Genomic DNA, 15,410 nt, shown 5'->3' with positions numbered 1-15,410 from the left:
AAATTTAATGCTAGATACTTTTTTTCAAAGGCCAATAAGAAATGTGAAGAGGCTCGCCAGGAAAAAGAAGCAATGATAATGAAGTATGTAAGAGGTGAGAAAGAAGCTTTAGACCTCCGAAAGGAAAAAGAGATACTTGAGAGGAAACTTAGAGATGCAAATAAAGAAACTGAGAAAAACACTAACAAAATTAAGTTGCTTTCTCAAGAGAAAGGACGTTTGCACCAACTGTATGAAACAAAGGTATAACTTGCGCTATTGTACCTTATTTGAAATGTATTCTGTTTGCTTTTTCTTAATCAGAGAATCATAACTTACCATGGTTAAACCACTATTAAACATCAAGTTGTTTAGTTTATCTTCTAAGTATATGAATGCCTTAGTAATTCCAGTTGTTACCTGTGTGCAGAAAATGTTACTGGAAAAAGATGAGAAATTAACATATGTTGTTTATTAGATAACTTTTTCTTGATAACTATTTTAAACAACTTTTTCATTAAATCTATATGTTGAAGAAATTAGTTTGTGCCTCAAAGGAAGATTTTGGCAAGATATATACATAGTAGTGTCAAAGTGTTAATGGTTTAATAAGTATCATTTAACCAGAATCCTAATGTAACACTCATCATAGAATAGAATTTGCATTTTTTTGGGTAAAAAAACATGTTCTTAGCCCTAGCCAATTTTTCTCAGTGGTTAGAGCATTGGCCCATGGACTGAGGGTCTTGAGTTCAATTCTAGTCAAGGGCATGTACCTCAGTTGCAGGATCCCCAGCCCCATTTGGGGTGTGTGTGGGAGGCAACCAATCAGTGTTTCTCTCTGTCTCTACCCATCCCTTCCACTCTCTCTAAAAATCAATGGAAAAAATGTCCTTGGGTGAGGATTAACAAAATAAACAAACAAACATTGTTCTTAGATGCTGTCCGAAGAGATTTTTTTTTTAAACATATTTTATTGATTTTTTACAAAGAGGAAGGGAGAGAAAGAGAGAGTCAGAAACATCAATCAGCTGCCTCCTGCACATCTCCCACTGGGGATGTGCCCGCAACCCAGGTACATGCCCTTGACCAGAATCGAACCTGGGACCTCTCAGTCCACAGGCTGATGCTCTATCCACTGAGCCAAACCGGTTTCGGCTGTCTGAAGAGATTTAATTACTGAGCTATTCAGAGTCCTTGCGTTAACTAGCAGCCTGATTGCATGGTCTCATTTCCAGTGGATTATCACTTCTTGATGATGAATGTTATTATTATTTTTAAATATGTTTTTATTGATCTAAGAGAAGAAGGGAGAGGGAGAGAGAGAGAGAGAGAGAGAGAGAGAGAGAGAGAGAGAGAGAGAGAGAAACATCAGTGATGAGAGATTCATTGATCGCTGCTTTCTGCATGCCCACACTGGGGTTGATCCTGCAACCTAGGCATGTGCCCTGACCGGAATCGAACCGTGACCTCCTGGTTCATAGGTTGATGCTCAACCACTGAGCCATGCTGGCCAGGTTAATGTTATTTTTTTATTAATTAACTTTTAGTTCAGGAAAGTTGTCATTGTCTCAGAAATTCTGGCAAAACCAATTTAATTCTTATTTTACCTTAAAGCCAGGTGGTTGAGAAGAATAAAGGTATGCTTGTACTTGCAACATATCTAGTTGGTTAAGTTATATGTTAATTATGTCTGTAAACAGGATTTAGGATTTTACTGCTCTCTTATGATTTGCACTTTAAATCAGTTTTATGGCTTATAGGCCATAATAATGTGCCATCTTCTGAATTATTGTGTTATTGTATTGATTATTTTGAGGTGGTATAAACATACACAAATAATTGGTTGATTGTAAAATGAAAAATATGACCTAGTGGTATTATTTTAGGAAGGTGAAACTACTAGACTCATCAGAGAAATAGACAAACTAAAGGAAGAGATCAACTCGCACATCATTAAAGTAAAATGGGCACAAAACAAATTAAAAGTGGAAATGGATTTGCACAAGGTAAGTACTGTGATGCAATGGAAAAATCATTAGAATCAGTTTTAAAAGCAAATGCAGTAATAGTTAATGAGGCATAAAGTTTAATTTAGTGACTCTTGTAGGATAGCCTGGGCCTGCATATTTGGTGATTGCAAACCTTAGATTTAGCCTTGAGTTCTCAGTCACCATATCTAGTCCCTTAGCAAATCTTGCTGACTGCTCTCAAGTCTTCACCCATCGTTCCCAATGGAAGGTTCCCTGGCTACCCTGTCTGAATTTTCAACACCTGCCCCCAGACTTTCTCATGTCTTTATTTTTACTCCTTAGCACTTGTCACTATCTAATACAACATTTTCACTTATGTGTTTTATTTATTATGTACCTTCATCTAGAATATCAGCTTGTGAGAGTAGAGATTTTGTCTGTTTTTCTAAGCACCACTGTTTCCCCAGAGCATAGTACAATGCCTGGTACATGGTAGTTGCTCAATGAATACTGAATGAATGAATCAGTGAATGAAATGTAGTTAATACCTTAATCAACATACATTTAATGTGATTCTCACTTTTCTCTTATTCAGTTATTTATTTAATAAGTATTTATTTGGCATATAGAAATCTCTCAATTGCTATTTTTTGAGTGAATGAAGTGAGTACCTCCTGTGTGTCAGACTCTGTTTTAGTTACTGATCATATAGAAGTTGGGGGGAGGGGACACCAGATAAAGTTTCTCTCTCTGTGTCCTCTTGTTGGAATAATATTCTAACATTTAAAAAGTATATATATTAGAAAAAGTCTCCAAATATTTATATTTTAAAAGTGACACTGAATTTTAATACAAGTCAAATTATTATTATAAACAGCAACTAAAAGTATATAAGTAAATACTTAATTGTATGCTAGGTTTATACAAAAACAAATGACATATAAGAAGCAATATGTGAAGGATAGATGAAGTATAGGTGGTTCAAGAGATGAAAGGAAAGGTATTACAAGTGGAGGAACAATAAGAAAAAAAGGGAAAAACTATTGGTATTTGGGAAGACCACCCTAACTAGAACAGAAGGTTTATATATTATGTTTCCTTTATTAATTCAACAAACATTACTTGCACCATTATTAAGGGGCAAGTTCTGAGCTAGGTGCTGCTTCCCAAAGGGGAAAACACATAAGCTGTGGTCCACTGTGCCAGTTGTTACAATCCAGGGATGCCCTGGATCCTATCGATGGGAAGCACAAGAGCAGCATTTGCCCCTTTCTGAAGGGTAGCTGTGAGGAAGAGATGTTTTCATTTGAAATCAACGTGATCGCCAGACCCCTGGGACTGGATGTGGACTCTGCAGAATATGGAGAAAGAGCTGAGGGCAGGGATGGATCTTGGGAAATCGCCACAGGAAACAGGCAGTTGAGGAGCTAGAGAAGGCAATAATAAAGAGGGAGAGAACAGCAGACTGTCTTGTAATGGAAACAGGAAGGATGTTCAACGAGTAGGGAGTGGTCAGAACTGGAGCAAAGTCAAGAAGAAGAAGAAAGGAGAAAAAGGAAGTAATTGAATTTGACGAGAGAGTAGTCCCTGCAAACCTTCAGAATTGTTGTTTCAGGAGAGTGGTTAGGAATAGAAACCAAACTGCAGCATGAATCTATAAGAAAGCAGTTTTTAATAGATACCACTTCCATAACCAAAGAATTGTCTTCTCTGTGTGCTCTTGTTGTCTTACCAGGTTAGTTAGTAAATTCTAGTGATTTGCTGAGAACCTTATGAAATTTAACTTTATTTAATGACTTTAATTATTCAGCCCCTCGGTGGCAGTGCTGAGACAAAAACTTTCTCTGCCCTGGTCATTGTTCCTACACATCATTGTGCCCACGTTTGTCACTGTCCTTTTATCAATGCAGGAAACCAAAGATAAACTCAAAGAGACAACAACAAAGTTAACCCAAGCAAAGGAAGAAGCAGATCAGATACGAAAAAATTGTCAGGATATGATAAAAACATACCAGGTATGCTTAACTTTTCAAATAGATTAGTAACAAATTATGCCAATATTAACATTGTTTCATTAAAGGTTGTATCTGTAATATTTGAAGTGTGGGATGTATTTGGTTTATTTCTGATGTCAAAATACTTGTAGCTTATATAGAGATCTCATTAACTAAATAAAAACACTAGAAAACGTCAGAAGAATAAAGAGTACATGTTTGTAGATGTATAAGTTCAGAAAAACCACTGTATATTATGTTACATATCTTAGGTATGCAATTCTTGTTCTTGCAAAATTAACATTTAAAGTCTTTCAATGAAGTAATCATTTGTAGATATATATACTATGTATTTCTTAATCAACACACTTAATTGCAAAAGCTTTCTTCACTTTTCAAAGTATAAAACTTTAAAAATTAAGTCATTCCTTTAAAATTTATTTTCCATTAGGAGTCAGAAGAAATTAAATCAAATGAGCTTGATGCCAAGCTCAGAGTCACAAAAGGAGAGCTCGAAAAACAAATGCAGGAAAAATCTGACCAGCTAGAGGTGAGTAGTTCTTTGTATACCCTAGATCCGTGGTCGGCAAACTGCGGCTTGCGAACCACATGTGGCTCTTTGGCCCTTTGAGTGTGGCTCTTCCTAAGCCTTAGGAGTACCCTAATTAAGTTAATAACAGTGTACCTACCTATATAGTTTACGTTTAAAACATTTGGCTCTCAAAAGAAATTTCAGTTGTTGTATTGTTGATATTTGGCTTTGTTGACTAATGAATTTGCCGACCACTGCCCTAGATTGTTTAATAAATACAGGAGAGAAATAATGAGTACTCATTGTCATCTACTTTTAAAGCCTTTGGGAGGAGCAGGATCTAGTTTACTACATAATGATCTGTGGTTTCTTTTAAACTTTCTAAAAGATGCATCATGCCAAAATCAAGGAACTGGAGGATCTGAAGAGGACATTTAAGGAGGGCATGGATGAGCTACGGACACTGAGAACAAAGGTAATTAGATCTTTGGTCGTGACTCAAGACGAAGGGTAAACATTTTTAATTTTGGACTCATTCTGATTTTTAAACTGTTGGGGAAAGGGTATTTAATTAGAAGTTTTCTTAAATGAAAGAACTCATAGGGGTAGAATATCAATTCCCTAGCAATAAAATGGACTCTCTTACGGAAATGAGAATGTCTTCTACTTCAACCCCCTCCAAGTGTTCCCAACATTCCTGTTTTTTAACACATTTGCTGGATCTATAACTTATCCTTGGGCCTCTGATCCAAAGGCAGTTTTATCAGCAAATTAATTGGAAAGATAATTGGATTTTAGAACTGTGACTATGAGAAAATAATAGAGTTTCTTTTTACTTCTCCTGGGTATATTTAATAGTCTTGTATACAGTTTTAATTTCTAACAATCTATTAAGTTCTTTTCAGTGTTTATTGTCTTTATTGTAAGACTAATATCTCTTTTAATGTAATTGTGAAACAGTACCATTGTATATCATTCATTTATTTAGAAATAGGCTTTTAAGTAACGTTACACTTTGAGTTTGCAAGCACAGTAATTTTCAAAGTGTTTTCCCTGTACACTTCTTTGTTCTCCACGCCAGTTCCTTGAGGTAGGTAGGAGAGGTATGTCCTCTTTTCAGGTGAAGAAATGGAGATTCAGCAAAAATAAAGTGATATACTGAAATTCCCATGGCTAAATCAGAGGAAATCTGAGATGAAACCCAGGACTTTAACTTCCCATTATGTTTTCTTCGCATTAACTAACACTGCTTCAGAATTCAGCTTAGGTTGTTCATATGTAACCACTACCTGAAATAGCTAATAAGGAACAAGAAAATATTGTTTGTAGTTAAACTTGGTTATGATTTTGATAGGTGAAATGTCTAGAAGATGAGCGATTAAGAACAGAAGATGAATTATCGAAATATAAGGAAATTATTAATCGCCAGAAAGCTGAAATTCAGAACTTCTTGGACAAAATGAAAATTGCAGATCAGATACAGGAGCAATATCAAAGGTATAAAATGAGCAATTTCTGTTTGTGCTAATCAACAGGCTTTTAAATTCTATCCCAAGTTTCTATTTTTAAATGCAATTATTGCATCAAACAAGAATAATTTAAAAATTTTACTGGCTAAAAAATTTTAAGTTTTGGTCTTTCTTGAAATCTTTTGGATTATCTATGAAGTTCCCATCATGGCTTCTAAAAAATCAAAGTTTATATTTCCTGAACATTGTCAGTAGCAGTTTATAAGACAGAATGTACTTTGGTTTCTTTATTCATTACTTAGCTTTCAAATTCTGTTACTTACACACAATAGTGACTTTTTCTCCTACAAGTTGGATATACATCTATATCTGTATCTTTGTTTGCATGTAGCTTGAGGTCAGGATCGGAAGTTATTCCTTGGCTTCTTATAAAACCCTTGAGCTAAACTACTCACGACATCACCTGGCAGAGCATGGATTCAGGTTGAATCCAAATACTTCTCATACCCAGGCTGCTGAGTGTTGCTAAAGAAATCTTCACCATCTTCCAGAGTGATACTGCTATAAACCCATGGTTAGCAACCTCACCTGGGAATATTAATGCACCTCAAATCCTATCATGTGTCCTTAGAGCCTTCTCCCCCATCTTCTTAGCATCTCTTCTAAACCTTACGGCTTTCTTCACACTGCTCATCTTCCTTCTCGCTTTACTATTTACTCTGACTGCACAGAAGAAACTGGAGCTATCAGTTGACAAGTTCAAAACCTCTTGCTATTCATCCCCTGAACGTGCCTACCTCTACAACCGTTCTTCCTTCATTTCCTTCTGTTATGGAAGAAATGTTCCTGTTCCTCCCTGAGTGGAATTGTTCTCTACTTCATCTGTGGGTCCCATGCGCCTCTGCCTTCTCGTTGATTATTCTTTCTTTATCCTTTTCTCTTACCGCTCTCTTTCTACTGACTTTGTTTTCTTTCTACATGTAAATATTATTATATCTTACAAACATCAAGCTCCAGTGACCTTCGCCTACCTTCTCCTTTCCTTCACAGCCACACATCTTTATAGGGTCATCTCTACCTGTCCTTCATTTACTAGTACTTCTTTGTTCTTCTAACCTTCTCTACTCATCCAAACTTCTATCCCAACATTCCATTAAAAACTGCTATGCCTCCTTAAATCTAGTAGACACTTCCTCAGACTAAACCTGACTTGAGTTTTCAGTATTAATACATACCACTAAACTCCTTCCTCCTTCCCTCTTTCCTTCCTTCCTTCCTTCCTTCCTTCCTTCCTTCCTTCCTTCCTTCCTTCCTTCCTTCCTTCCTTCCTTCCTTCCTTTTCTTTCATTCATTCATTAGCAGTTTATTGATTTTTAGAGAGAGAGGAAGGGAGAAGAGAGAAACATTGAGGTGGGAGTGTAACATTGATCAATTGCCTCCTGCATGCCTCCTACTGGGGATCTAGCCCACAACCCAGGCATGTGCCCTGACCAGGAATCGAACCAGCAACCTCTCAGTGCATGGGACAATGTCCAACCAACTGAGCCACACCAGCCAGGGCCCTTACCTTTCTTGTCATGCCTCTGGCTTCATTTTGTCGTATGTTCTCCTAGTAATCCTCCCCACTTGTTGGCCACTCTTTTTCTCAGACTCCTCGTAAGCCTTCTCATTCTCTCAAAAAATTTTTTTGTCCTTCTTTTATCATAACCCTGGATGATCCTAACTATTCTTAAAGTATGCTGCAGGACTGGCCTGTCATTTTCAGCCCTTTTTACTGAGTTCTAAATACGAAAGTATCAAAGACACCTCAGACTTTAGTATGTCCAAAGCTTCATCTTTCCCACCCCAACTATGTTTCTGTGATGTCCCTGAGATGAGTGATGAGTAGCATCTACATGGGACACCTTGGCCCTCTGTCCTTCCCCTCACATATCTAACCAGACACAAAGTATTATTAGTGATGTCTCTTTAATGCCTTTCAGTCTGTTTACTTTCATATTCCTGTTGCTACTACTATTGTCCAAGGCATTCTCAGCTCTAAAAACTGCCACAGTTTCTAAATTTTTTTCTTCCCTTTTAATCCATTTCCCACACTGCAGTTAGCATCTTTTTAAAAAGGAAATTTTCTCAAAATATTCCAATGATTGCCTCGTGAGTTCAGATGCCTTAACATGGCTTGGAGGGTCATTAGTGACCTGTTCCTTGCTTCTCCCTCTGTGCCTTCTCCCCTTTCACTCTTTTATTCCAGCAATAGTTGGTTAACAAATGTTGATTGATTATCTTCTATGTGCTAAGCCCTGTATTAAGTGCCAGGGATATAGTGCAGTCCTTATCCTCATCAATGTTGAACATCTGTTTGTTAGGACCCACAAGAATTCATTCTCTTCTTCCCTGCCCAGCTTCCCTTCCTGGAACATAGTATTTGGTTCTCACATTCATTCATTTTCTTCCTTTACATCAGGAATTAGCAAAGTATGGCTGGCAAGCCAAACCTAGCCCAGCACTGTCTCTTATATTACATTTGGAACATAGCTGAGCTCATTCCTTTATGTATAGCCTGTGGCTGCTTTGACACGATAGTGGCGGCTTCAAACATTTGTAATAAAGGCCAAATGCCCCAGAAGCTAAATTGTGTACTGTCTGGGCCTTTTACAAGAAAAGTTTGCTAACCACTACTTGAAGAATTAATTCAAGCATCACTTGCACTAGGCTGGGTGACCCACTTGGTGCTTTCATCATCAAAAATGTTTATTTCACTTAGATAACTTTCCTACCTGACAAAAACTTTGAAAGCGGGGGCCATGTCTGTCATGCTCCCTTGTATTCCTAGCTCTTAGTTCCTAGTATGTGCTAGTCATTCACAAATAAAAGTACCTTTATAAAGCATTTCCTTCCATGAAAATTTCCAAACCATTAATTTAATGTTTTTTAATGGTTTAATTTTTTTTTAAATATAAACTTTGTTTTTTAGAGGTAAACAAGAAATTGAGAATTTGAAGGAAGAAGTGGAAAGTCTTAATTCTTTGATTAATGACCTACAAAAAGACATCGAAGGCAGTAGGAAAAGAGAATCTGAGCTACTGCTGTTTACAGAAAAGCTTACTAGTAAGAACGCACAACTTCAGTCTGAATGCAATTCTTTACAGTCCCAGTGTGATAAGCTTTCCTGTAGTGAAAGTCAGTTACAAAGCCAGTGTGAGCAAATGAAACAGACAACTACCAACTTGGTAAGTATAATTGTACATTCACTACTTAAAGCAACATAGCAAGAAGCACCAATTCAATTTCCCTACTAGCATAAACTGAGTGCAGTTGATCTAAGCTCTTTTTTATTGGCACTGACTTTCTTACAAATTTTTCAAATGCTGTGAAGAATGTCGGTTTTCCTTTCAACTTAGGTAGCTTATAATAAAAATTTTCCCTAAAATGGTTATGAAGCATTTCACTTTTGAAAATAAGGAAATCAGGGTTTTTGACATTTCTAACTAGATTTACTATATTTATTTATTTATTTTAATCCTCACCCGAGGATATTTTTCCATTGATTTTTAGAGGGAATGGAAAGGGGGGGGAGAGAGAGAGAGAGAGAGAGAGAGAGAGAGAGAGAGAGAGAGACAGACAGACATCGATGTGGGAGAGATACATTGATTCGTTGCCTACCGCATGCACCCAGACCAGGGCCGGGAGCCTGCAACCAAGGTACGTGCCCTTGACCAAAACCGAACCTGGGACCCTTCAGTCCACAGGCCACTCTATCCACTGAGCCAAACCGACTAGGACTGGAATTACTATATCTTTTTTAAAAGTACTTTACATTTTTACATTTTTGTACTTTAAAAATGGTTTAATATTTCTGAGTTATGAGAGTGCCTTCAAGTTACTTATAAAAATAATTTGAGGTTTTAGTTAAAAAATACAGAGACCTGTACCACATGGTGTTTTTGCATGTGTAAACTAGCAGATGTAGTAATGTACCCCCCTGGATTGCTATGTGAAGAATTTGAGGAGCTCAGTGAACAAAAGCTAGTAAGGAGTGATGATAGAAGAATCTACTATCAAAGGCTTTGTATTTTTAATGTTTTAAACTGTGAGAAATAGTGGAAACATACAAGTCACCTATTAAAATTGGTGTTTTTGTTTTTTATCTTAATTTAATATTTAGGAAAGTAGATTGTTGAAAGAGGAAGAACTGCGAAAAGAGGAAGTCCAGGCTCTGCAAGCTGAACTCACATGTAAACAAACAGAAGTTAAAGCATTGAGTACCCAAGTTGAAGAATTAAAAGATGATTTAGTAACTCAGAGACGTAAGCATGCCTCTAGTGTCAAGGACCTTACCAAACAACTTCAGCAAGGTAGGAAATTTTTCCGCATTAGACCTGGAATGTGTGTTGTTTCTTATAATCTTTAGGATTTATAGAAAAAATACTTTTCACATCAGGTTCTTCCACATTGATTAGAGCCTTATGTTCTTTTTAATGTACTAATGTTCATAAACCAAATTGCTAAACTTCTTGCAGTTACATGAATAGCCTGTAGCACCTTCTATGCTAAAAGACATTTGTTCATGGAACTTAAGGCAGTAGTGTCGAAATATTTTTGATCACATACTCCTAGTAAAGATTACTTCAGCACTTGTTCTCTAATTTATATATTTTTATAAATTTTAAACATGTATTATTCTATTTGATGTATATTAGAATGTTACCAATGCATATTAGACAAGAGAAATAGAAATTTTAAAAGGTCAGATTAAATATAAGTATTAATAGTTCTAAAATTTTTCCCCTACACTTGTGTATGAATTGTTTTGTGCAGCATCTTTTGAACTTGCATCCCATATAGTAGACCTCTAGCTTAGAGATCGGTGAGACCTAACCTCTCATTGTACAGGAATTTGAGACCCAGAAAGCTTATAGCTTAACCAAACACAGTGATTGATAGCCAGAGCTGGAATCCAGATTTCTTTCATTTTAAAATTCATACAATTATTGGGAGTGTGTGTCCTGTGCTTGGGTACAAAGATGAATAAGATATACATTCTGACTTCCTATTCTCTATTATTTCCCTCTGCTTTATTGTGTCAAAACAGGATTAAACATAGAAATAAAAGAGATTTAGCATTTACTTAATATAAATTTATTCAGATATTTGCCATGAGAAGTCAGTTTGTTTTTATAGATATAATTGAAGTGAAATTTGGGGAAAATTTCTAGTATCTTTCTACATCTTTCAGGACTCCAGAAATTATGCTCAGCATACCTAAGTGATGCCAGCCAGTCTCAGTTGTTATTGTAATGTTTCCATATATGTTGTATTTGACCTGTGCATTTCTAGATGTCATTTTGTATAAATGACACCTATAGCCCTCTTGGCCTAAGTGATTTTAGCAATAAAAATCAGAGGTACAGTAGTAGGGGCAAATGGTCATGATAATTGTCACAAATAACCCATTTTTTTCTTCTCTAGCACGAAGAAAATTAGATCAGGTCGAGAATGGAGGCTATGATAAAGAAGTCAGCAGCATGGGAAGTCGTTCTAGTTCATCAGGTAAAAAAACTAATGGTTTTAGTTATTTTGTGATTGATTATAAAAAGAAATAGCTTATTTTGTTTTAAAAGGTATTGAAACATTTTTCTTTCATTTTGAATTTTAAAAAGTGGTAGTTGTACATATTATAAGAAATATTTCCATTATCCAGGGTTTGCCATGTTGCTCTCCCCCCACCCCACCCCCAATTCTGGAATGTAAAGCTCTTTTTAGTTAAAATGTATAGTTGACATGCAATATTATATTAGTTTCAGGTATATGTCACGTGGTTCTCTATCGCTTATTCCCCTACCTCCTTTTTTCTTATCTGTTTTGTCTCTATTCTGTGTAACAACTTCCTCTTCCATTCTTAAATTCAAATTGTATCCATTCCTACAGAGAGATTTGCTGTAGTGTGGTCTCTCTTTTTACTTTTACTGAGAACTACTGAAGTGACCATTGTTATATATCAGACTTTTAAGTGTATATATACACACATGTATTTTTAAAATATTAGCATTTCTCATGGTTGATATGCTTATGGTACAGCAGAAATGAATAGAGTCTATGAAATTATGATTGGTAACATTGTGAAAATGGTAATTAGCAAAATATCAATTTTGGAATGCCAGGAACCAGGCTCAATGCTTTAAGTATATCATTTCCTCTGGAAAAGTCATGTGAGCTGTTACAGTTCCCACTTCAAAGTGTGTTTCCATGACTCACCCCAAATCCTCAGTGACTGAGCTCTCAGATTCTAAAGCCTTTGTGTGCCACCAGCCTGCACTGCTCCAGGAGTTGCATATTAGGGGGGGAAATGCCATCAAGGGTTACGATAGTGGGAAACGGTGTAGCAGAAGAAACTTGGATTTGAAATGACACATAGGTATTTAGGTCCCAGCTCTGCCATTTATTAGTGTATGATGTTGGATAAGATATATTACTTGTCTAAAATCTATAGAATGGGGTAAAAAGCTTAACTTTGTAGGTAAAAGGGTTAATAATTCTTTACAACTGATGTTGATAAAAATAATAGCTAGCATTCACTTAGAGCTCACTGTATGCGTTGTTGCAGCTTCACGTGTAGTAACTCATTTAAATGAGGATAATAGTCCTGTGAGGTGAATAATGTTGTTGTTCTCATTTTAAGATGAAGTGCTGAGGCACAGAGTTTAATTAACTTGTCCGAAGCCTCACAGCTAGAAAGTGGGATTTGAACCTAGGGAGGCCTGGCTCCTGAGCTGAGCTGAGCTGAGCTGAGCTTAGCCCACGTGGCTGTATTCTACTCTCCTGTCTGTCTCTTTTTCTTGGTTTGATTCGGTCTTACTTCAGACTTGTTATTTCTGACTTTTTCTCGAGTTCCATGTTTCCTTGTTGACATTTCCTCCTCCTATTCCTGAAAGACATAGTAGATCTTATTGTACTTCTATCATCAGTATATTCAGAAATAAGAACTCAAACCAGGTCCTGTGCCCAACTCTGTTAGAGTTAATATTTGAAAGTCATACTAGAAGAAACAATGAGATTAGAGATGACTCTATACCAGGTACAATGTCTAAACTTTTTTTCTCTTCAGGGTCCATTAATGCTCGAAGCAGTGCAGAAGATCGATCTCCAGAAAATACCGGGTCGTCGGTGGCTGTGGATAACTTCCCGGAAGTAGACAAGGCCATGTTGATTGAGAGGATAGTAAGGCTGCAGAAAGCACATGCCCGAAAGCATGAAAAGATAGAATTTATGGAGGATCACATCAAACAATTGGTGGAAGAAATTAGGAAAAAAACAAAGTATGTATTATTATGGTCACATATTCTGTGTTTAAAATACCATTATTCAAGTGGTTAACTTACTGTTTTTGAATTAATCACACCAAGATCCTGTCTTTGAAAAAATAATTCTTAATTATAGTCATCCACTTCCCAATCTTTTGTTAATCACTTGTTGTGTTCTAGGTTTAGGAATACAGAGATTAAGGAAAACACAGATCTTTCCTTTAAGGGGATAATAGATTTCAGTAGACATTAATGTTTTTTAAAGTTCTTAGTGTATTAACCCTCTCATGAAAAATCTGCAGTTGCCACAAATAAAGTCACTGAAAAATCTTCACTCCTGTTCCACCTCCTCTCACTTTCTGCAGCACTAATGGTGGCCTTTGAGTCCCCGTGATGTTCTTCAGCCTGTTCTCGCGTCTTTCTGTTTCCTTGAGGTCTTCTCATACAGGCCATGACTTGAAAGTCTGTGTTTGGGTTCATTTTTCTTTGGGTAATCCAAGGAATCATAAATTACGCCAGTGCTAGTTGTCTTGGCACCTCCAGAAAGGGTTCTGAATCCCAACAGGGAGGTGACATCTGCTTTGGTCTTACGCAATCTAGCTGCTTATTCCCGAAGTTCTGTCTAAGGGACTGCTGCCTTCCCAGCGCGAAGGATGTCCGTGACCATTTGTTTCCACTGAAGTCATCTGTTGGTTATGAGCTTCCTGGTCCGGATAATTACTGTGTTGTTCATGGTGGTGACCAATTGACATTAATTTTTTTGAGATATTAAAATAACTTTGGTCTTAAAGTGCTCTACTTAGGTTTTTATTTTTATGACCGTTTCTAAGAGCTTTATAGTGTTGTGGATTATCTTTCCTGCTGGGTAGACCATAGTGGGGTAATTTATTGGGCAACTACTAAGTACAAGGCATGATGCCTGTTGACTTAATAGCTCATTGATTTCTTACATCTACTCGGAGAGAATGAGTTCTCTAATTTGGCAGATAGTCGCTGGGGCTCAGGTCAGATTACTAACTGTCCCAGATTCAGCACTCACTCCGTAAGTGACGGACCAAGAGCGAGAGCCACATCCCGCGCTGACACTCCAGGATGGTGGTGCCCAGACCCCTCACAAATAGCATGCTCATTTAAGGGCTTTGATAGTGCAGTCTTTACCCACGATTGGCTCATGTTTATTTTGAAATAATTTTGGACTTATAAAATTCCTTTCTCTCCTAATACATTTCTGTTATTAACCTTGTAGGTATTTATGCTAGTCATCTTGATGCGTATGATTAGTTGACTCTTGCAAATTGCAGCGTTTTTAATTCTGCAAGTACATAACTGATAGTGTGGTTTTATTTTGCAGAATCATTCAGAGTTACATTTTACGGGAAGAGGCAGGCACCCTTTCTTCAGAGGCATCTGATTTTAACAAAGTCCACTTAAGTAGACGGGGTGGCATCATGGCGTCTCTATACACATCCCATCCAGCTGATAGTGGACTGACATTGGAACTCTCGCTGGAGATCAACCGAAAATTACAGGCTGTTTTGGAAGATACGTTACTAAAAAATATTACTTTGAAGGTATTTGTACTTCTCGTTCACTTACCCACTAGTAAACATGGCAAAATGGTGCCTGTTTCATAGTTTGACCCAGTACATAGTGAACTATTTCTCTAATGCAAGATAGCATTTTACCCAGAGATAAAATGAGCATGTTGTTCTTTTTCTGAAAAGTAGAATTTTTTAACAGAGCAATGAAAGAAAGAGTAAAAGGTCATCGTTTAGCTATATTTTTATTTTTCAATTATAGTTTACATTCAGCATAATTTTGTATTAGTTTCAGTGTACAACATAGTGGTTAGACAATTATATATTTTATAAAGTGTTCCCCCAATATTTCCAACACCCACCTGGCACCATACATAGTATTGCAGTATTATTGACTATATTCCCTATGATGTACTTTACATCCCCATGACTGTTTTAAAACTACCAATTTGTACTCTTAATCCCTTTGCCTTTTTCACCTAGTCCCCCCTAACCCCCCACTTCTCTGCAACCATCAGTCAGTCTGTTCTCTGTATCTATGAGTCTGCTTCAATTTTGTTTGTTGATTTATTTTATCCTTGAGATTTCACACATAAGTGAAATCGTATGGTATTTGTCTTTCTCTGT

The 15,410-nt window shown here is 36.8% G+C and overlaps 1 protein-coding gene across 4 annotated transcripts in view; it reads left to right on the top strand.

Moving 5' to 3' along the window:
* CCDC186 (coiled-coil domain containing 186) overlaps positions 1 to 15,410 on the top strand; it is a 41,913-nt gene that overhangs the window by 22,298 nt on the left and 4,205 nt on the right. For 3 of the 4 annotated variants that reach the window (XM_059661482.1, XM_059661481.1, XM_059661483.1), the window contains 11 exons: positions 31 to 243; positions 1,869 to 1,988; positions 3,863 to 3,967; positions 4,398 to 4,496; positions 4,867 to 4,953; positions 5,833 to 5,975; positions 8,919 to 9,174; positions 10,110 to 10,299; positions 11,414 to 11,494; positions 13,050 to 13,260; positions 14,597 to 14,816. In XM_059661482.1, the coding sequence (XP_059517465.1) occupies positions 31 to 243; positions 1,869 to 1,988; positions 3,863 to 3,967; positions 4,398 to 4,496; positions 4,867 to 4,953; positions 5,833 to 5,975; positions 8,919 to 9,174; positions 10,110 to 10,299; positions 11,414 to 11,494; positions 13,050 to 13,260; positions 14,597 to 14,816 (1,725 nt within the window). The remainder of the gene's footprint in view (positions 1 to 30; positions 244 to 1,868; positions 1,989 to 3,862; positions 3,968 to 4,397; positions 4,497 to 4,866; positions 4,954 to 5,832; positions 5,976 to 8,918; positions 9,175 to 10,109; positions 10,300 to 11,413; positions 11,495 to 13,049; positions 13,261 to 14,596; positions 14,817 to 15,410) is intronic. The other variant, XM_059661484.1, reaches the window with a different exon arrangement.

The sequence above is a fragment of the Myotis daubentonii genome, chromosome 13 (assembly GCF_963259705.1).
Source record: "Myotis daubentonii chromosome 13, mMyoDau2.1, whole genome shotgun sequence".
Lineage (NCBI taxonomy): Eukaryota > Metazoa > Chordata > Mammalia > Chiroptera > Vespertilionidae > Myotis > Myotis daubentonii.
The sequence above is the reverse complement of the archived record's forward strand: the minus strand, read 5'-3'. Positions and strand labels throughout refer to the sequence as shown.